General features: G+C 41.9%; 1 protein-coding gene across 2 annotated transcripts; it reads left to right on the top strand.

The window, feature by feature from the left end:
- The first annotated feature begins 1870 nt into the window (after window positions 1-1870).
- Minar2 (membrane integral NOTCH2 associated receptor 2) lies at window positions 1871-17131 on the top strand. Of its 2 annotated transcripts, XM_059246278.1 has the most exons (4): window positions 1871-2171; window positions 5198-5248; window positions 12723-12947; window positions 16458-17131. In XM_059246278.1, the coding sequence occupies exons 1-4, from the start codon at window positions 1995-1997 to the stop codon at window positions 16635-16637; spliced, it is 633 nt and encodes a 210-aa protein (XP_059102261.1). In that variant the 5' UTR covers window positions 1871-1994; the 3' UTR covers window positions 16638-17131. The 2 variants fall into 2 exon arrangements, with proteins under 2 accessions (XP_059102261.1, XP_059102260.1); XM_059246277.1 differs by lacking the exon at window positions 5198-5248 and having other exon boundaries at window positions 1873-2171.
- The last annotated feature ends 5776 nt before the right edge of the window (window positions 17132-22907 follow it).

Here is a 22907-nt window from a genome sequence, read left to right on the forward strand (position 1 = left end):
CACAAGAGGTAGGAAAGCCAAGGGAACTCTTGGATGCAAGCAGATGCTTGGTGTGATGAGGAGAAAGAGAGTCAGTAGGTGGGGAGGGGATAGTTTTCGTGTTCACAGCATATAGCCTTCAAGAATAGTGGTAAGAAATGAGAAGTGGTGGGGTTTAGGGTAAAGATAGAATGTGAGGCAAGATGGAGACCCTGGGACTAAATTTGCAACTGAGGAGACAATATACAAGCCTCCAGTGTATGGGGCAATGCAGAGAAATCTGGAAGAAGCCTAAGAAGAACCGAATACTCATTTCACCTACCTCATACTTTGGCTAAGGGAAAGGTCTAATCAAATCTATTTGGATATAAATTCTGTGTCTCCACTTGCCAATACAGAGAGCCAAAGACAAGTTAGGCTCTTCTCAAAGTTGTGTATTTTTCCCCAAAGAATACTTTAGGAAGAGCAGCCTGAGAAATACTCGTTCATTAGATATGTTCTGGCAGCAGCCAGACTATATCAAACACATGATAAGCACATAATAAACTTGATTCTTGAAACATTAGTGGTTTGATTATTTTGTTATTAACTGTCGTTATTAAGTGCCTACTGCTGTCTCTAGCATGTTTTTCTTATAACTATGAAAAAGCTATGCCAGTCATTGTACAAAACATTCATGTAGGAAATGTTCACTTCTTAATTAAATTTATGACTTTAAGTTGGTCAGGTTTGTGTCAAATCACATACCCTCATGATCTTTTTTTTTTTTTTTTCCTATAAAAGAGGTAAGTGCTCTCCAGTGTCTTGCTTGATTCAAGACCATCTTTATTCTTGTAAGCTACATGGCACTCTTCTGAAATCTATTCCTGATCCATTCCACATGTAAACTACCCTGCCCCTGGAACAGAAGCCTTCCTGCTACATCAGAGGGGTTTATAGAGATGGTGAAATAACAAACCATTGAAGTCTCTGAGAAGCCGTTGATACATCTACCCTTAACCAGTCTTGCAAGAGGGAAGGCTGCTTTCTCCAGATGAAATCCCATACTTTCTATATGAGTGGGTCAGCCTTTTGGAGTGTCTTGTGCTTACAGAGCATGCTTACATTAAATTCATCAGTTGTTGGCTAACGAGGCTGGCCATAAAGTCATCTTGACCTTGGCTGTCTTAATAACAGATGGGTTCACTTACAACACAGCCCATCATTCAAACTCAGCAGCCTGGTTACCCTCTGGTTCCAAATGTGCCCTGGGATCTCTAAACTTCATAGGTATTGCCCTAGCTAGGGATAGAGTCAAAGGATCCTGCATATTGAGTGGTCACAGAAATGTGTTAGGGCCTTGCTTACTGCAACAACCCACAAGACTCATGCCTGCTATTTCCCTACTTAGAACAAGCTGCCAAACTCAGAGGGGTTAAGATGACCTTGAGCTTGAGTCTGGGATTCAAAACCTAAGGAGGAATGAGATCAGGGCTTATCTCATGAGAGGTTGAGTAAGCAGGGCCAGGGCCAGAGCAGCTGCTTTAAAGTAGCAATACAGAAAAGAAAATCAAACAGTGGGTCTCTTCAGGTGACGATGCTGAGCTGCAAATGATAGATTTTCATACTGAGATTGTGGCAGCTTTAATATCCAAGATAGCCTTCTTAGACTCTGAATGGGGAGAGACAGCAAGTGCAACACGTATCTAATTTTTCTCATTCTATTAATTTTAATTGATGTACCCTTTTAGTGCAATTCAAGCATCATAATATGCATGTGTGTGAGGTGTGTGTGAGGTGTGTGTGTGTGTGTGTGTGTGTGTGTGTGTGTGTGTGTGTGCGTGCGTTGTGAGGTAGGAGGGAGGGCCCTTTGCTGCTTTGTTGTTTTGTTCCTGTGTACTGACGTGGCCTTTAGAAGGTGGCTTTTGTGTGCAGCCTAGAGACCGGGTTTCAAATGCCAGCAGGAGCATCTTCAGGCTCATTAATAATGGAGGCGTCTGACAGGGGCAGCTTCGCTTGCTTTGTTTCCACTGTAGATGAAAGGGGACATGGATCTTTCTGTTTTGCCCAATAACAACCATCCTGACAAATTCCTGCAGCTTGACGTGAAGTCTTTAATGAGGAACTCAACCCTTCTGCAGGCTAGCCTCGCGAGATTTCCGGGTGGGAATTTTCCTGCTACACAACACTGGCAAAACCTTGTCTACTCCCAGGTAAGATCGAAGGACCTATAACTACAGGTGGGGAGCTTGTTTCTTTCTCATTTTATGGCATTTTCTCATTCCTGCTTAGGAGGCTTGGGGTGGGGGTTACCTAGCAGCTGCTTCTTCCATCCCAACCCCTTCCTGTAAGCTCTGTGCCAAGAAGTGCAAATTCTCCCTCCGATTCACTCCCCTCCAATCCCTGACTGCTCTGCCTGTCTGTTATCCACATGTGCGTAGTAGCTCTTCTTTACTCCTTTCCTTCAGAACATTTCAAAGCAACTGTTTTCAAATAAGATTCGGGGGCGGGGGGGGGGGGCGCGGGAGAAATACTTAAACTGTGTCTGTTGCTGTGAGCTATGCATAAATTATCAAATGCTTACAGCAAGCAAAGGTGTACCTGCCTCTGAGAAAGCCTGAGCCTAGCCTCTGCCGCCTTTAGACCCCCCTTCCTTTGATACAGAAGAGTGAAGGGTACCAATGAGTGACGGAGAAAGATTGGCTGGGCTCCATCTTGGAAAGGAAATGGCTCTCAGCTTAGACGCGCCTCTGCCACAGGTGTCCGCATGGACCAGCCGCAGGAATAAGACCTTCCAGTCTCCTGCAGATTTCACCGCTCTTGTTCTTTCACAAAAGAATGCAGCTGATGGGTTCCATCTGCGGAGAGCCACACAATGGAGGCCCCTGCTGAGGCTAATCAAACAGGGATAATCTTGTTTTAAGATGTGGAGGCCAATGGCGTTGAGGGTTTACTCTAGGTAGCAAGAGGAAAGGGCATTTCATTTCAGAAACGATGGGACTGTGCTACAAGCCCCTGTTAAGTCCTTAAATCCTTTGGAGTGTTTAAATTCCGTGGACAGAAATGCGTTTGCTTTTAAGAACAGTGGCTACTCGTGAGTCCTGGTGGACAAGGCCTATTTCGTGCTGCGGTTGTGGGCTCCTTGGAACATGCGTCATGAGTTCATTCAGAGTCAGATACACTCAAATGATTATGTAAATTGCCTCTACTTTATAAAGGGTTCAATCTATTTCCATTATAATTCAGCCTGTTATCACAACTGAATGTTGTTGTTTTTAATTTTGCATACAATCTTTGAACTCCTCAAAGCCTTGTGGCTTTCTTCGCACACCCGCTTACCATTGTTTTGTGTTTTGCTTGGTTAAATGAAATAAAGTCCCTTCTTTATCTCATTTTTTTTTATGCCAGAGAACAAAAGGATTAAAATTATTTCAGAAAATCTTGCCCCTCCTCCACCCCCCACTCTGTGAAGTACCTTGTAAGGACACATAGCCAATAGACTGTTCTGGACTGTGACACAGCAATCTTTCTAGCATGTTTTGTTCCGTGCTGTGGTTGGTCAGCTGCCTCCATTTGGAATTTCACAACTAAAACTCAAAACCTGAGGAAATGCAAATTTCTGACAGGCAGCTTTTTAACCAGGCCCTTTTGGGCCTAAATAATTATTCCAGGAACAAAGAGATGTACTTCTGCATATGTACCTTTGATAAACCGCCAATAAATGATCTTTTTTACCCTAAAAGACAATGACAAGTAACTTAGGGAAGGCCAGTTTGCTACTGAAGTAATGAATCCTGGGAAGGAATGGTAGCCAAGTGTGAAATCAGCAAATGAGGAAGGTGTGCTTCAAACTATGAGCAACTGCATCTGGTCCTCACGGTCATCAGCAAACGCCTCGGGCAGATCTAAAAACCAAGACTGACATACTTGTGGAGTAAAAAGTACATAAATATGGAGAAATGGTAATATGAAATTTTGAAATATTCAGAATGATGCTTAAAATAATTCATGCATGTACCAAGAGTATCAAATGAGGTGTTAAGCATGTCTCAAGAGGGAGTTATCAAATATTTCTTAATTAAATTCCTGGATGGGCGGTGGATTAAGCAAACAGAAATTGTGTAAACACAATTCTTGTGTATGAAATTCTCAAAAAAAAAGTTCCAGGAAAGGCGCAAAGCTACGCAGAGAAACCCTGTCTCGAAAAACCAAAAAAAAAAAAAAAATTTAGGTTCAATCCACAGGAAGAAATTTTGGGATTCAGTATGATCTCTTGAAAAATTAATGTGACACTCACTTTGGTTTCTTAAGAAGTGAAAACAAATAATGTATAAGGAGAGGACAGTGGAGTCCAGTTTCCTGTAACAGTTTAAGAAGTAGAAACAGAAGTTGATAGAGTACCTGCCTGACATGTGGGAAGGCCTGGCTTTTATCCCACGCTCTGCATAAAAGATGTGCAGTATACACCTATAATCCCAGCACTCAGTAGGCAGGACCAAGAGCATCAGGAACTCAGGGTTCAGTTGTATAAGGAGTTGGAGGCCAGCCTGGGCTACCTGCAATTTTATCTCCATTTTGTTTCGTTGTTGTTGTTGTTGTTGTATTTATCTGTTTTTGTTTTGTTTTTATTTTAAAAAGGAAAAAAATAGTATCGAGTTTGGAAAAATAATGGATAATATTGCTACTTCCCTGGTGTTTGGTTTGGTTTTAAGGCAGGATTTCATGTAGCCTGGGCTGGCCTCAAGCTCAGTCTGTGGCCATAGGTGGGTGTCCTTAAAGCTGTGATGCATCCTCCTTCATGCCCTGAGGGTTGGAATTGCAGGTATGTGCCACCATACCTGGTTATTGAAGCTTTGGATATCAAATCCAAGGTTCCTGCATGCTAGGCAAACATTCTACCAATGCACTAGCAGCAAGCAAGCATGCACACACACACACCACACACACCACACACACCACACAAAGACACACACACACTGCATACACCACACAAAGACACACACACACCACATACACCACACAAACATGCACCACACACACACACACACACACACACATACATACACACACCACACACACACACACATACATACACACACACACTAAAACCTTTTTTAATTAAGTGATAAAATATTTAAAAGCATTCTATAGGGTGTTGGTTTTTCTGGGGAGCAGCTGGACTGCTGAGTCTATTCAAGTGAGCTCTGTCTATTCCTGACTCCTTTCACATTGGTTTCAGAACCCCGAGGCTTCTCAGAGGAAATCTGTGAGCTGGAGTGAAAAGCCAGTGGTGAGAAGTGGGCATCCTCATTTCTAGACAAGCTCATTCGCTGGTTTCATGTCCTAACCTGCATTCTTCACTGCTTTTCCATCCCACACCACTGTTTTTCTTAAACACTCCATGTGTTGTCCATTTATGCGCATGCATGTGTAAATATGTTTGTATGTATGTGAGTGTTTATTCTATGTAGGTGTGTATGCATGTGCATTTGTGTGCATGTGTGTGTTTGTATGTGTGTGGGTGTATGTACATGTGTATATGAGTTTATGTGTGTGTATCTGTGCATGTATATAAATGCGTATGTTTGTACATGTATTCTGTGTAAGTGTATAAACTGTGTGTGTGCATGTGTGTGTATATGTCTATATGTATTTGTGTGTATGTGTTTATGTAGATGTATGTGTGTATGTGTATGCATGCGTTTGCGCTTCAGCCTACCATTCTGTAACACCACGATTTACTTTCACTGTATCATCACTTACAACATTTCCATTGTTTTTATTTAAAACATAGTCTAAATGATTACAAAATTTGGATTTGGGATATGTTTTGGATGGTTTCTAGATTATTAACTAAGTCGTTTGTATACTTTCCTCTAGAGTCCATCACACGATCAATGTTTTGGAAATACTCAGAAAATGGAGTATTTCCAGTGTCAATTGATTACATTTGTTAATTTTGTTGTACAAACTGCCTTTGTCTTTGGGAATCTTTTGTATGGATATACATAACTTTAATGATTACTTTACATTTTATTTTTACAATAATTTTATAACATACATAAAATTTTATAGTTATTATCCTTTGCCAATGATGTTACTTTTATTCAAAACCTTCGTAGCTACCAAAGCTTCTTGCCTTGAATCTATTTTGTTTGATATATTATATTGTGATATTATTATATTATGTTATATTTTCTGTAGTAGTTTGCGATGTTATTTTATAAAAACAAACATCCCCAAATCTAATAACCCAATAGGGTATGTAAGGCATCTGTACCCTTGAGATGTTAATGCTGCACACATCCTGAGGAGCTTATCTAAAAGCAGAATTCAAATTCTTTCTCTGGAGGTTCTTTCTACAGTATCAGGATCTGCATTATGTCTGCAGACCGAGAAGACAGAGAGGAAGACACAAATACTGTTGGGGAGGTCAGTAGTCAAGCTTGAATTTCAACCCAACTGTTGTGTGTCTTGGAAGAGGAAATGGATTTGTTGTCTGTCTAGCCAGGCACTACTTCGTTCTTATCCTTTAAAATAGATAGATGCCATGTTTAAGATACGATGCTTGAAATATGCTGTAAATAATCTAGTGTGTGTGTGTGTGTGTGTGTGTGTGTGTGTGTGTGTGTGTGTATACAGATTCCTAAACCCTTGCCCTCCCCACAGAATTAACAACCGAGATTGTCTATCAGATTGAAGATTCTATCTAATCACCCGACTTAGCAGTAGGTCCTGCAAGCCATCCTAATTCTACAAATTCCCCTTTAAAGAAACCGGATTATTGCCCTACACTAATTGCTTCCTTTCTGAGCAGTGAAGAAGTCACTGTTTGAAAATCCTTCCGAAATCTCTCCAGGAGTGCTTATGCAGACCCCTTCCCTGGAGGTGAGGCAGGATCGCTTCCACTCTCTGTGAAGACCTCCCAACTTTCACTCTGCACAGCCTCATGCTCCAGGCTTGGGAGGGTCTCCAAACTTATTTCTACTCTCTTTTTTTTTTTTTTTGGGGGGGGGGGTTTCAAGACAGGGTTTCTCTGTGTAGCTTTGCGCCTCTCCTGGAACTCACTTGGTAGCCCAGGCTGGCCTCGAACTCACAGAGATCCGCCTGGCTCTGCCTCCCGAGTGCTGGGATTAAAGGCGTGCGCCATCACCACCACCTGGCCTATTTCTACTCTTTCTTATTCATAGGAATTTGGAGACCTATGCTTATTTTTGTTTTCTCAATCTGGGGTCTGTTGTTTTTGCAGTTGTTTTCGTTTTGATGTCTAAATGACTGGAAACGCAGACAATAGTGTTTGCCCAGAATACCCACGTGATTATTTTATTTTAAAGACTCTAGTTCCCATCTTGTAGTGTTTATTTCCTATACAATCTATTTAACGATTTGTTACTATGATCCTCTTTATTTAGCCTCAGACAGTTCTTCCTGACATAAAATACTCTTAAAGGCACTGTAAAGCATGGGTCTCCAGCTGGCCTTTGGAACTCGCTTTCCTGTTTCCATTTCTCCAACTTCTGGCTTAATGGCCACCAACCGAGACTTATAAAATCAGGCTTTCAACATAATCTTTGTCTTCAGTTACTTCATACAGCGGAGATATTTTCCTTCTCTTTGTATTTTTTGTTTGTTTGTTTGTAAGTAATTTTACATCCCAGTGTTTGGGGCCTGCAGTTATTACCCTAGGAAACACCACACCTTTAGACCCTCCTTGCACACTTTTAACCATGCTGTTGAATTCCTTGACTCTACTCACATACAAATGTTCTGAGAAGGTAGATGTGACTATGTAAATTTTTACATTTGCAACAAGTATCTGCTAGTTAGTAATAATTATCTCTCAAATTACCATAGTGGCATGTATACCAAATGATTTCCAATGTTGAATAACTGTCTTCAAGCTTCCAACATCAGGGGATGGGGATATGGCTTGGATGGTGAAATGTTTGCCATGCAAGCCTGATGCTGTGTATTTGGCTCTCCAGCATTCACATGAAAAGCTGGGCTGAGGGGCAGGCTTCCATAATTCCAGTGCTGGGGTGAGGTGGTGTTGGGACAGATGGATCCCTGGGGCTCACAAGCAGCCAGTCCAGTTGAATTGGTGAGTTCCAATCTCACTAAAAGACCTTGTCTCAAAAAATAAGAAGCAGGGTGGTTAAGGAAGACACCTAGTGTCAGCCTCTGGTGTCCACTCATGCACACATGTGCACTTGCGTGTGTACACACAAGCACATGTACACGGAGAAGCATGTACATACACTACTCACATACAAAACAAGTAAGAATAAAGTTCCCAGTGTTCCTTCCCAGTTCTGGCTGCTGCACAGTGGGACACAACTGTCCATTTCCAGTGGCTCTTCAGCACTGGAGAGGGAGGTCACCGCCCGCTGCTGTGACAACTGGCAAAGTGACAGTCTCTGTCTATCACGAGAACTCTTAGGAACAGCAGACGGACAGGGGGCGCTTCTCTTTTCCAAACAGTGGTCATGGTTTTGAGTTGCTTATTTCATGGTCCTACCATCTCAGATCCCTGTCTATAGGGTCAAAAAACAAAACAAAACGGAAAAAAAAAAAAAACAAAAAAACAAACGAATAGTGACAGAAATCATGAGGAAGAGTTTGGAAACAGCTTGGATACGACCTCAAGTCACTTCTGCTGTGCTTTCTTGGTTTCGAAAAGCCTGACCCCAAACGAATTCAGGGCAGATGAAAGAAGCTGGATACCGCGTGGTGTGTGCTCAACCAAGGGAACGAAACTGGTTGTGTGCAGCCAGGCGCCATGCCTGGGTCTCTGTGTGCGTGCGTATCCACCTCCTTAAATTTGCATCCTTCCCGAGTTCTTAAAGTCGAGGCACTAGATATTGAATCACATTTTGGAATCTGATCTACCAGTCTTGCTCAACTGAAATAGGAAATGAAACTTGCTTCTGTTTAATATGCTTACTTAGGACTTTTCCTTTGTGTGCTCTTGAGATAGCCTACATTTTATACCTGCGTCCTCTTAGGGATTGGCCAACTTGCCTTTAACATTTCTTACTGCTCTGGTAATTTGGAGATAAATCAGTTTCCCTAATGTCAACATCTCTATCCTTTCCCTGCAATTAGTTCTTAATTCCTTAATTAGTAACACCTGTGTTCAACTTTTTACTTACCAATTCTTTAGTTTACTTTAAACTCAAATTGTTATATTGCTTCCAATCTCATCGATTTCTGTTTATTTTCAGCATTCCTTTGTTTCAGTCTTCCTGCCTATCACCAATTTTACTCCCTCTTGATGTATATTTTTAGAGGTTCTCATTTTAATGGCCTGTGAGCTGCTAACCTTTAGAATGTGTTTGCCTGAATATGTCTTCTAGCTCTTTTTATTAAGTGGTATTTTACTTGCACATTAAAGTATTAGGATTAAAATAAATGGACAAAGTCTGGCTTAATATTGAAAGTCTAGTTAAACTTTGAAGTGTTACTTTAAATAAATAGTTTAAATGGAACTTATTTTACGGTTCAGTTGATTGAAATCACAGAAATGCTACTGAATTTTCTTCTTAGTATTTCACCTAAGATGTAGCATGCAATGTTGGACTTTGTATATGTTCTTTATTTTCTTAAATCGATTTGGAAAAAAAATAGTAAAATACAAATGAACCACAATTTTTTTTTTTTGTAAACCTCTGTTTGAACTTGGAGATTCACTCTTGCTAGGTAAGCATTCTGCCTTTGAACTATATCTGCAGCCCCAGGATTAGTATTTACTTTTATCTTGCCATTAGATAATAATTATCATCTGTTTGGCTGTCTCAGGGATGGGACCCAAGATCTCCCATGTGCTCAGTGCCTGAGCCACATCCCCAGTAATCCTATCAAATTCTTTTTGAATAATTTAATTAAGATGTAAAATATTAAAAATAATTAATTTCTTCAGATTAGTAATGAAGCTTTATATTAAGTTTTCTTTGGTGTGTCCTTCAGACATAAGAATACTGGGCAGATCAGAGACAAAAAAATCACATTTCAGGAAAATATTTAGCATTTTTCAAGGATATGGCCTAGACACAAGGCTTAAAAACTGCTTTACAATATACCTCTGACAGTTTTGATACCTTCACATATTAATTCTTCTAAACCTCTGACAGTTTTGATACCTTCACATATTAATTCTTCTAAACCTCTATATATTTTATAGTGTATATATACTTTCCTTGAGCCACGCATTTTATTTCCCTCATTTATCAACCCTTCTTATTTATGTGAGATGAGCAGTGGAGCAGGAAAAGAACCTAACAGAGACAGCTCATGCATGTCGGAAGAGTTAGCCCGCTTCAGAAATGATCAAAGCTGTCCAGGCTTGAAGAAAACAATAGAGTTCTAATTGTGTGAAGCTCCAATAACCTTAATTTCTTGTCAGGTTGTTTTTATTTAATTTAGAACAACACTTATGAATCTACTCATCTTTGAGCTAAATGCTAAGAAGATTTATTATACGACTTAACATTATAAACTATAAATTGACTTTTTAACAGACACAAACCAAATTAAAGTTTTTTTTTTTTTAAAAAGGGTCTCCAAATTGAGCTCTAAAAGTATGAAAGATGCATTTATTAAGAACATAATGGAAGGACTAGAGAGATTGCTGCTCTTCTTGTGGACCCAGCATCCACCATGTCCATAACTCAAGTTCCAGGAGATCTGATATCTTCTCTGGCCTTGGAGTACATCAGGCCCACATGCGATGCACATACATATATACATGCACACATACACACACACACACACACAAACACACTAATACATATAAAATACAAATAAAATAAATAAATCTTTTTTTTAAGTCACAGAAACCCAATGCCCAGGAGAACACAAATGGTTTTTATCTAGATTATTTTTCCCTTTACTTATGTTATTTCAGAAGGACATGTAATGCTAGTCCACAATTTTAGTATAAGTACATGTTTAATCTGTGTTCTAAGAGAAGCTGAGGCCATTGATGGATGGCCAGAGGTTATCATACACATGACTCAAAAGGACATGATTCCTATTGGTATATCTCCAAAGTTCTTAGGTTCAGTCACCAATATTACACACACACACACACACACACACACACACACACACGGGTTTGTGGAAAAAGCACATACATTTCTCATGTGTATTTTTTCTATGTTTCAATATCATTTTTTTTATTTCAAAAAGTCAAGAATTGATTACTCTAGTGGACAGCTGGTCAGTAGACACACAGGGATGAGTCGTGTAAATTTGGCTCAGTTGCTCTATGACTTTTCCTGGAGCCATGAACCATGTGACCAAATCTTTCCACCTTGGATAGGGTGCTGATAACAGACTGGAGAAATGATTCCACCCAAGTCTAGCTTAGTGGAACAATACATTTCTTACAGTGACTTAGAGGAGCATGGGCAACTCAAAGGCCAAATTATCCAATGCAGCACGGATGTGAACTCTCAAAACTCGCATCCCTGTGGCCCGCTTGTGCCAGTGGACAGCAGCTCCACCACCAAGTCTCCTATTCCCTAGCAACTGGGTGCCGCTTTAATGTCCATGGGAAGATGGCTTGTGAATCCTGTGACCTTGGACCTTCCTGAGAATTTAAGGTTCTTAGGTTTCCTGAGCCTGGTAAAATGCATTATTAGCTTCCTAGGTTTAATGAACCTGCCCTCTTTGCCTAGCATGCAGTGTTTCAGTTTGGGAGGAGAAACTAAGCAGTATCCCTCCTCAAAACTCTCTGAAATAGGAGCTGAGGATGTGTTTATAAAAAGCCAAGACATTTAAGAATGATTTAAAAGGTTTTTTTTTTTTACTTTATTTATTTATTCGTGTGTGTGTGTGTGTGTGTGTGTGTGTGTGTGTGTGTGTGTGTGTGTGCTTGTATGCATGTATGTTTATACACTTGCATGTGCCTGCCAGGACATATGAGTGTGGAGATCAGGAAAAAGGCAGTGCCAGTTTCAGGATTCCATTCTCTTCTTGTGCTGTGAGGGCTTGGGGATCAAATCTAGGCTGGCAGGTTAGCAACAAGAACCTTTACCTGCTGAGTCATCTTGTAGTCCCAGAAAATATTTTTAATCTTAAATTTGCTGGATTCATACAACAATATTAAATACTATTTTTATGGATCTTGGAGTACACTAAAATGCATAAAATGCCATTGAACTTGAATGGGTATGAGCTGGAAAACTGGATTTCTTCAGAATTCTCCCAGATGAACTGGAGAACTGTGGTGATATTTTGTTTGTGCTCTAACAAATAAAGCTTGCCTGGAGATCAGAGAGACAAGGGAGCAAGCCACAGCCACTTCTTACCTCGACAACTCCTCAGCCTGAAAGGGGGTGAGCTCCTGTCTCCTCCCACCTTATATTCCTCTCTCAGCCCAGCCATATCACTTTCCAAGTGCTGGGATTAAAGGTGTGTGCCACCACTGCTTGGCTTCTATGGTTAACTAGTGGCTAGCTCCACACTGTGATCTCCAGGCAAGCTTTATTTGTTAGAGCACAAACAAAATATCACCACAGAAAACACTATTCTTTCTTTGTAGCTGGAAAATGTCATTGAAATGGATATTAAACTGAACATAATAAAATATAAAGAGAGAACTCAATTAATGGTAGGATTCTAGATCAAAGTAGATCCTAAAGTCATTTTTGAATCTGTTGAATTTGAGACAGAATCCACAAATCTTCAGATACAGATCTCTGCTATTTGGCTTCTGCTGTCTGCCACCAGCAAGCCCATCTCATTTTTTTTTCTCCTAACAGGGAGAAAAGAACATGGCTTCTCAGGGAGCTAAGGGATTTGGCGGGGAGAACCCAGTCCTTCCTGACAATCCTCCACCGTCCATGTCTCCAGTCATGAAGAATAACCCGTTATATGGTGACATGAGCATGGAAGAAGCTATGGAAGAGAGAAAAAAGAATCCTTCCTGGACCGTTGAGGAATATGACAAGCACTCTGCGCACACAAATCTCTCTGGACAGCTGAAGGTATGTATACTAAGAATTCCCTTCAACTCTTCAGCCAGATCAGCTAGGTGAGCCTGAGAAGGTGTTGTAGACGTGACAGGAGTTCCTCACTAAACACAAAATCTCCGGACTACAGGTCCTCTGGGTCCTTGCACTGATTTCTCTTTTCCAGCCAGTATTTGGGGTTATTTGTTTTATATTTTGCACAGCCAATGCCATCTGTGTACTGCAGAGTGAAGAAAAGCAAGGTGACGATGACAGAGGGTCTCCTGGGAAGGTGGAAGTTGTTTTTCAGATTAATTTGTAAGGTCATATATGGTTTCCCTGGTTTGTAATCTGGTGGCTGTTTATACTCTTGATCATTTAGGAATGAATTTCTTACTCTACATTTTTCTAAAACAACTTAGGAAGTGATCAGACTTAGGCACTCTGAGAGGAAGTACTTAACAATGATCACTTCATTAACATTCTAAGACCACAAAATGATTTAAGATTGAATGTTTACATTTTGGTCATTTTTCTTGTGTCTCAAAACAAAACATTTCAACAAGGAAAGATATGCACGAACTCACTCACTCACTCACCTTAAGATTTTCTTCCCCTTCTTCTTCTGATGTCACCTACACACAGAAGACCCAAATACCTGAAAACCAGAGTGGACCCTCTGTTGTCTGAAAGGACTGGATTCCTGACCAGCCTCGGCTTGCCTCCACCTGCCTTAGGCCAGAAAAGCCTGACATTTCCAAGTACCCTTCATTTAAAAATGTGTGTCTGGTGTGAATCCATACCTTAACCACCTGCAGTGAACCACATTTTTTTTTTAAAGGGGGCAGTACCGTAGACTTTTATGTGCTGCACACAGGTTTTAAGACCTCGACTGTGCATGCCTTGAAATACATAATGGTCTGGAATCACTGACAGGTCTTAATCTCCTAGCTTGAAGTTTTCCCCTTCCCCTTTAGCCTCTTTCTGAGAAGTTTCCAGAACACACATTCCATGGCAACAACAATGCATTTCTTTTCCTCTTCTTTGTTTTGGTTTAATCTCATGCTTCTTACCAAAGACTTCATATCATTAAGTCTGTTATTGGGGAAAATGCATTGATTTATTTCACATACCGTCACTTATTGCTGGGCACAAGCTAAGGCTTGTTCTCTTGCCTTTGCTGTGTGCACATGACAAGGGGGTGGTGGGGATGAATGTTGCATCCTAGCCTGCACACAGATCCATCTAACTGAGCTAATATAAACAGTTTACCTGATTCGAAGGCCGTCATTTTCATCTGCCAATTAAAAAAATAATAATTAAATTTGTTTCTCAAAAATTTTATTTATTTATTTTTTAAGTTTAGATATCAGACCAAGGAAACTGAAGATCATTGGCAATTAGTAAAAATGTTTTAAGTTACATTTTCAAAGATCAAATACAAATCTATTGGATGCGCTGTAATAAAACTGCCAGTCCTCCACCCAGCTGACACACACACACACACACACACACACACACACACACACACACACACACACATTTCTCAAAGCAGTTGTGCTCTCAGGGTTGCCTGGGTACTGGTCCCATGATGCTCCTCCTCAGTGTTAACTTCCAGAAGAAACTTCCAGGAAGCTATGCACCCTGCTCTCATCAGAACTTCGTATATTCTATGACTCCCCCTTCTTTTGTCTGCACATCTGTTCTTATCTAATAAATAGCAGACAGGCTCCTGACTTAAATTTGTAACTTTTTTTGACCTTCAGTTTTTATTTTACCTGTCTGGGTGTTTGGCCTGCTTTGCCATGCATGTGTATGTGCCATGTACATGCAGTACTCTCAGAGGCCACACGTGTGTGTCGGGTCTCCTTGAGACTGGAGTTACAGATGGTCATAAGTGTGAACAGCCATGTGGGTTCTAGGAATCTAACCCAGGTCCACCAGACGAGCAGCCTTCCCCTTTAACTGCTGAATCCTCTTTCTGGCCCCATCATTTCTGTCATTTTGATAACAATATGGACTATAAACATCCTCGGTGCCTTCATATAGTACTATTTTTTTTTTGTCTAAATGGCCTAGTTATAAGTCACAAAAGATAAAAGAAATGATACACTTAATTACCAATGCGAGCTGAGGCAGGACTTTAAGAGAGGATTGTCTCCATGAGGGAAGCCATTGGTGAAAAAAATATTAAAGCACCAAGTGTGCAAAATGCGGGACTCTGGTTGGGGCACAAGCGAGATGCTAAACAAAGGGAATGCAGACAAGGGTTTTAAAGCCAGTGTTCTTCTGCACAGGCCTTCCAAACCCAACTGCAGTTCTCATGCACTTCTAAGTAGGTGGTTTAAACCCATGTACCACAGCCCAATCCATGCCCGCTCCTTATAGGCTTGTCCATGTCCCTCCTAGCACTATAGCCCTAAGTCTGAAACTAGTTCAGAGACCCTACAGGCTCCCAGCTACCGGGAATTGGTTTTATGACACTACTAGCTGACATATGTCCACTAAAACCATTGAGGGTGATGGCCTCTTTCAAATGCTTCAAAATATCCAGGCAAGAAAAGCAGAGGCCTGCAGTTGCTATGTGAAAGTGGTAACTCAGCTATCTTTGTACATTTAATGTATGAGAGACAGGACTGATTGCACTAAACTTATTGGAGATTAGAGGAAAGTGTTTTGTTTCCAAAAAGTATACAGAATAGTAGAGTGTATAGGTGACTTATTGGGTACTTGAGAGTAGAATTCTTAAAAAGAGTTCTCTGGCCGGGTGGTGGTGGTGCACGCCTTTAATCCCAGCACTCGGGAGGCAGAGCCAGGTGGATCTCTGTGAGTTCGAGGCCGGCCTGGGCTACCAAGTGAGTACCAGGAAAGGCACAAAGCTACACAGAGAAACCCTGTCTCGAAAAAAACCAAAAAAAAAAAAAAAAAAGAGTTCTCTGGCACTCAGAAGATGGAGCCAATGAGACAGACACCATATGGATAGGAGCTAACAGGAGCAAAGAAGCATCGCGTCCCCTGAGTTTCTATGTGGAAGATGTAGCTCTGACATGGAAGTAGCTCTTAAGACTAGCTCTATTCTTCCTTCCTGGAAGTCAGTTGGGGTTTCCTGAAACTTACGAAATTCTTATCCCTGCCACAAAGATGAGGTAAAACTTCCAAGGTTCATCTAAAGCTAGGAATTGTAATTATATTTCAACTCACTTAACTGGCTTATAGCCATTATTTATAAGAGGTTAGAAACATACAATTGGCTAGAAGATGACTATGATGTTTCTGACTTGGAAGTGTCAGGAACTTGATACAGGAATTGTGCAGGCCACCTAACAAAATCTGATACAGACAGACACATTTCCTACAGGTACCTGTGCTCAGCCAGGCTGTGGCAGTGTGTCCGAGACATTTAGAGATGTCAAGCCTACTGTTTGACCCCAAACAATGTGACTACAGACTCTCAGGTCCTCTGGCAGCATCTTGTTCCCAAGTTTCCGTTTGTAATGCTGACTCACGACCTATTGGTGGCATTTTCTCTGTGTTGTTTTCTTTTAGGAAAACCCCAACGACCTGCGCTTTTGGCTGGGGGATATGTACACTCCAGGCTTTGACACTCTGTTGAAAAAGAAGAAGAAGCGCAACAAGCAATCAAAATTATGTCACATGGGTATGATCTTACTCGTTGTGGCCTCCATCTTGGTTACCGTAGTGACTCTGAGCGCCTTGTTTGCCTAAGGAAGTTGCAAATCCTTCTTTCAAGCTTTAAAACGCCTTCTGAGTACTTACAGGAAAATCTGTCTGTGCATTGTGAATGTATGCGTCCGCCTTGCTAGCTGTGTGGCTTAAAACCCTTGTCCTTTAGAGTGTGGTCATTGCTTGTGGTATGCTGGCCCCTCTGCTCTGTTCTGTGAAACCTGCGTGTGATTCCTGGTTGGTCTGGGTTTTCTCCTTTGTGAAGCAGATATTCCGGAGGATCAGAAAACCAAAAGTCACATACATGCAACCACAATCAAGCTTTATGATAGAGAGCAGAGCATCAGGCGCTGACGGCCTCTTGCCTCAGTGCTCATCATGCTCATCCGGTTTATACCACACCACTCCCACCTCCTCTGGGCACTGCGGAAGCTCCAGCCAACCTGGTCCGCTGCTAGGGAAACTGGAAGACTTCTCCTGAGCCCAGGTCAATTTAGACCTGCTTTACCCTCCTTGATCTCCATTTGTGTTACGGAAGAGGAGGGAGATGTTCTATCCTCTTCTAATTTCCCCAGTAATCCTTTATAATGACCCACATTTATGTTGCTGTTTCAGCAGAGATAAACGTGGTCCACCATTGTGGTATGTGTTCGTGGGTTGATAGAAACCGGCAACTGTGACCTCTAGTGGCAGTGGGTACATATTTACCAGACATAGTGGGTAGGGCACTGGAGAGACCCCAGGAATGCTGCCACCCCTGAGTATTCAACTGAATGACAGTTAGACCTGAAGGAGAGATTATCCGAGGAGGGAGCTGACTTAATAGAACTGGGACTAGCTTTTCCCACAGTGTCATTTCCAGCTGTCTGCTGGGTGCAGATTACCTGGGAACGAGCGCATCCTCTCCCCATCCCAAGACATTCTCCCCTACGGCCCCCAGTGCCACTCCTAACGCTATTTAGTGTGTGAAACAAGGCTTTTCTTCTTTCCCAAGAGTGCCGTCTTCTCGTGCCCTTAGATAACGCCTTACTATTTCCCTGTATTGCTCATAAAGATACTTGAAGTAAAGTGTATAAAAATGAAGGTTTACAGGACAATAAATTATCGTGTACAAAGCAAATTCTGTCTTACTGATCTTTGCACTGTCTGACTTGTTATTCCTCTTCTTGCTGTGGGTCCCAGTCCAATGCGGAAAGAATGGCAGGGGGATGGAGGTGGGGTCCTCCTCACCAGGCTCCCTCCCACTGGGGCTGCCCTTAGATCCTGCCTGTCCTCACTGCCTTCAAAGCTTGACTGCCCCTGTGTTTGCCTCTGGGGACTCAAGACATGCTCAGGGGTCACCCTGCGTGGTACTTACTCATCTGTGCTGAACTGGGTTATTTGTGTCTGTCCAAGACAGCGCCCGCGCCCAGAAAGCTTTCTAAAGACGGGGTGGGCAGCCACAGAAATGTGAAGGCCACTTGTGTAAGCTCCTAGCCTGCCCCGCCCCCACCCCGGCTTCCCTTCCTCCTTCCAGTCAAGCACATAGGATTCCTCTCCTCTCTAGCCTTCTTCCTCTCCTTATATTTATGATACCTTTGGACACTCATTTCTTCTGCGTGAGTGGATTTATTGCTTTGCTTTTAGACCAATATCCACCGCTAGCTTTCGGTGTAACTGGATTCAAACTACAATATTGTCCCTCGCTGAATTAATGGTATGTGTCTGCACGTAAGGGAAAGTCATAATGGGAATGTGTCCTTGTTCGCATGCAAATTTATAACTTGCATGCGCTTCTAATTCCCTTGTGACAACAGCTCTAGAAGAAGAAAAAAAAAAAAAAACGTGTAAGGTCATGGAAAGGACAGCACTAATGGCTCTCTCCAGGCTTATGTTCAAATCTGGGCTTGCTTGAGAGTTTCTGATCCAGGCCCACTGGTTTTTTTCTTCCTCTCTTTTAAACTTTTTAAATACAGGGTTGGCACACAGCACTAGTCAATAAATACTAAGTCCCATTGTCACCAATACTATTTTAGTCTCTTTCTTAACCCCTAAGTTGGGTTAAAAAATCTGAACATCAAAATTCTTAGTAATAATTTTTTTTCAAATAAGAAAGTTCCTTGATTATTGGAAGGCGTCTCCATGAAAGTTTGCTTTCTTGTTGGTTTGTTCTTTTGTGCTTTATTCTTGCATATTAAGTTGGTGTGTTGAAGTCCTATAAGCTAATAATGTCACAAATTCCAGGGAAAAAAATCAGAATGTTTACACTTTTGTAAAGCGCTGCTCTCAAATGTAAACAGAAAGATCTGAAGTTGGTTTTTCACCTAAAAAACGGTTTTTTTTTCTGGTTGCTGCCACCTAGTGGAGAATTTAATTAGCGGCCTATGGGGAAAGCGAGGCCCCAGGCTCCATTTAACTAGAGTGCGCTCCTGCCACCTGGAGGCCACATTTATTATGCCTGAGCTTACACCGTGAAGAAACACCGCAGGAAGAAATAAGCTTTGAGCTAGCAGGATAAAGGGCCAAGAGCTCCTGTCTGCCCTTTGTAACGCTGATTTTGACAGTCTCATCATTCTAGAAAAGAAACGTGATTGGCTGTGAGTCACGTCGACAAGACCGAGCTAGAACTTCAGAATAAGCTCTAGAGTCCGCTGCACATCACCCGTGAACGCTGGAAGACTCCTCAGACGGTGACTCCTTCCTCGGGTCCTCAAATGGGTTAAACCTTTGCTGCTTGGCTTCAGATTTCCTATGGTCTTCTGAATTTGTATATTGGTAGATCTCGGTATGGGAGGACTCTTTATATTGTGTGTGTGTGTGTGTGTGTGTGTGTGTGTGTGTGTGTGTGACTGTAATGTGTGTGTGCATACGCAGCGAGTGTACACTTGGTGTACACAGGTATTTATGCTGTGAATATGTGTGTGTGGGGTGTATTTGTATATATTTGATGAGTGCGTATATTCAGGGACTGTCTATGTGGTATACACAGGTATTCATGCTCTGGGTGCTCCTGCATGCACATGAATGCATGTAGAGTACACAGCAGTATGCCCAGGCATCCTGCTCTATCACCCTCTACCTTATCCCCACAAGGCGTCGTCTTTCACTGAACCTGGAGCTAGACAGGCAGCCAGCAGACTCCGACGATTTGTCTGTCTCCAGCCTTTACAGCACTGGGTTTGCAGGCGGGGTGAGTGGAGGTTGGGGAGTTTGAACTCCACTGCTCATATCTGCGCAGGAAACACTTTCACTCACTGAACCATCTCCTCTGTCTAAATATAGTTTTTGTAGTTCCCTTTCTTCCTAACCATAGCTTAGCACCAGTTTTCAAGTTTTCCCCTCACGTTACTGAATGAATATAATTTGGTCATAGGTAAGAGGTACTTTTTCAAACTGTAACTAGACAGGGCCATTAAGTCTCAACCTCTCTACGTTCTTACATCAACATCCATGGTTTTTTTTTTTTTGGTGTTTTTTGTTTGTTTGTTTGTTTTTTAAGACAGGGTTTTGTTCCCTTCCACATGGTCACTTAGCCCAGACTCTGGCCCAGCTTCAGGCAAGACTGTTAAGCAAGAGGGGAGAGTTTCAGAGACTGGAGCAGTTTTCTGCCAGAGTGGCTGCTCTTTTCTCATTTTATGGATGTGGTGACTCATGTACCTGATCGAATTTCTCTCGGTGCAAACAGCTGGAAAAAGTCAGGGTGGAAATACTGCTCTCTCTTCTCCAGACGGTGTGTGGGACTTTCTTGTGTGCGTTAGGTGATCAGTCCCAACCTGGCTCCATGTTTCACTCTGTCCTTACTTCCTGACTCAAATATGCTGTTCCCCTACCTGCTTGATTTTCCTCTCCAGTGTGTGTGTGTGTGTGTGTGTGTGTGTGTGTGTGTGTGTGTGTTTGTGTGTATGAGACTCCATGTAGTCCTAGCTGTCCTGAAACTCACTGTGTAGACCAGGCCCAGCCAGGTTCGAACTTAACAGAAATCTTCCTGCCTCTGCCTCCTGAGTGCCAGGATTAAAGGTAGGCATCACCATGCTTGGTCCTTTCCTCCCCCTTTCAACTTACTGACAGGAAGTGAAGTCTACAGACACACAGGGGTAGATAATTGCATGTTTGTGCTGATAACGATGCACATATTCATATATAAAAGCCAGACACAGGGCTCGAGATGTAGCTCCATGGCATAATACTTGTCCTAGCATGCATTAATTTCTGGATTGCATCCCCAGAATAAGAAAAGAAAGAAGAAAGAAATCTATTATTTGAAAATGAAATAAAACAAAGTATACTTTTAAAGAAAGAATGATAAAAGTGCATTTTAAAGTAAAGACAATATTACTTTAATTTCAATTTGAATATGAAATATTCCCCATAAAGACTCATGCATTAAGCCCATTTCTCCAGCAGGTGGAACTATTTTCAAGGCATCTGGTCTACACCCTCAGAAGGTCACTGAGGGTATGTCCTTGAGGGGTAGCCTGTCCTTGACCACACCATAAAACATTGGATGTCTTCTTCTACAGTTCTCCGCAGGGTCTCGCATTGAATATGAATGATCTAGGGAGCCTCTAGAACTTGCCCATCTCTTCCCCAGTGCCGAAGTTACCCACATACACAGCCATGCCTGGCTTTCCAAACTTGGTTTTCTTATGCTTGGCATTGACCCATCCCGTCAGCCCTGACATTTTCCTGTTTTGAAACAAATATCATGAATAAATGTAGCTGGAGTTTTCCTGCCTGGCCCACAGTCAGGACAAATCTCTGTCACCCGCCAGTCCCACAGCCCCTCAGACCCAACCAAGTAAACACAGAGACTTATATTGCTTACAAACTGTATGGCCATGGCAGGCTTCTTGCTAACTGTTCTTATATCTTAAATTAACCCATTTCTATAAATCTATGCCTTGCCACGTGGCTCGTGGCTTACCGGCATCTTCACATGCTGCTTGTCATGGCGGCGACTGGCAGTCTCTCTCCCACTCAGCCTTCCACTTCCCAGAATTCTCCTCTCTCCTTGTCCCACCTATACTTCCGGCCTGGCCACTGGCCAATCAGTGTTTTATTTATGTAGAACAATATCCACAGCAGATAAATCTTTTTCTCACACTCCTAGAAGACATTCCCCTTGGACAGCAAGGTGTCACATAGGCCCACAGCTGACGTTCCTTCACCTGAACCACTGCATCCCACCTTTACCTACAGTTTCCCACAGTTGATAAGAATTGCAACAGTCACATTCATATCTTCTACATTTCGTTGTCTCAAAAGCTCCTCCGTTCTCACAACCTCATTTCTTTTCGGTTGTCATGCTGTGAGACACATACAGAGAGCATGTCTGCAGGAGAAGAAGTTGAATTTCGGACCTGGTGAAAGCCTTGCTCGAATACAAACTGGGGACACTCAAGCCCTTCAAAGTGTTTTGAGCGCTCCTATCTAAATTCTATTTTTCTAGTGGATGTAATGAGAACTTCATATATATCAGCTGCTGATGACAAGAGAGTGCTGTGGGATGGTCTGTATGTCAAGTGTGTTGCTGATTGGTCAATAAATAAATCACTGATTGGCCAGTGGCCAGGCAGGAAGTATAGGTGGGACAAGGAGGAGAATAAACTGGGAAGTGGAAGGCTGAGTCAGAGAGACACTGCCAGCCACCACGATGACAAACAGCATGTGAAGATGCCGGTAAGCCACAAGCCACGTGGCAAGGTATAGATTTATAGAAATGGATTAATTTAAGCTGTAAGAACAGTTAGCAAGAAGCCTGCCATGGCCATACAGTTTGTAAGCAATATAAGTCTCTGTGTTTACTTGGTCGGGTCTGAGGGGCTGTGGGACTGGCGAGTGACAGAGGTTTGTCCTGAATGTGGGCAAGGCAGGAAAACTCTAGCTACACCTATCTAAATTCTATTTTTCTAGTGGATGTAATGAGAACTTCATATATATCAGCTGCTGATGACAAGAGAGATGTTTATATCTTCTCATCCCCATAATTACTTACATACAATTTCCAATTCTTTTTCAGCCCCAACTGAAAGGAATTTGTAGAGAAAATAAATGAGTTTAATAGGCAGGAACCCAGTCACATTCAGAATGATAGCGAACCCGAATTCCGGCAAAGTGTGCCACTTCTGTTTATATATACTCTTTGCAAAGTGAAAAATAAACTCCAGACCTCACCATTAAGAATGCCTTTGGGTTAATTACTCTTTCTTAATAAATGGCGTTGGCAGAATTTCTGTTGTCTATCAGAGTGTGGAAGAGCACACAATCTAATTTCTCTGACTTTCCTTTATAATAACTTGACAATTAGATGCCTCCTCCTCTAGGGTCCTGTCA

The sequence above is a fragment of the Peromyscus eremicus genome, chromosome 19 (assembly GCF_949786415.1).
Source record: "Peromyscus eremicus chromosome 19, PerEre_H2_v1, whole genome shotgun sequence".
Classification (NCBI taxonomy): domain Eukaryota; kingdom Metazoa; phylum Chordata; class Mammalia; order Rodentia; family Cricetidae; genus Peromyscus; species Peromyscus eremicus.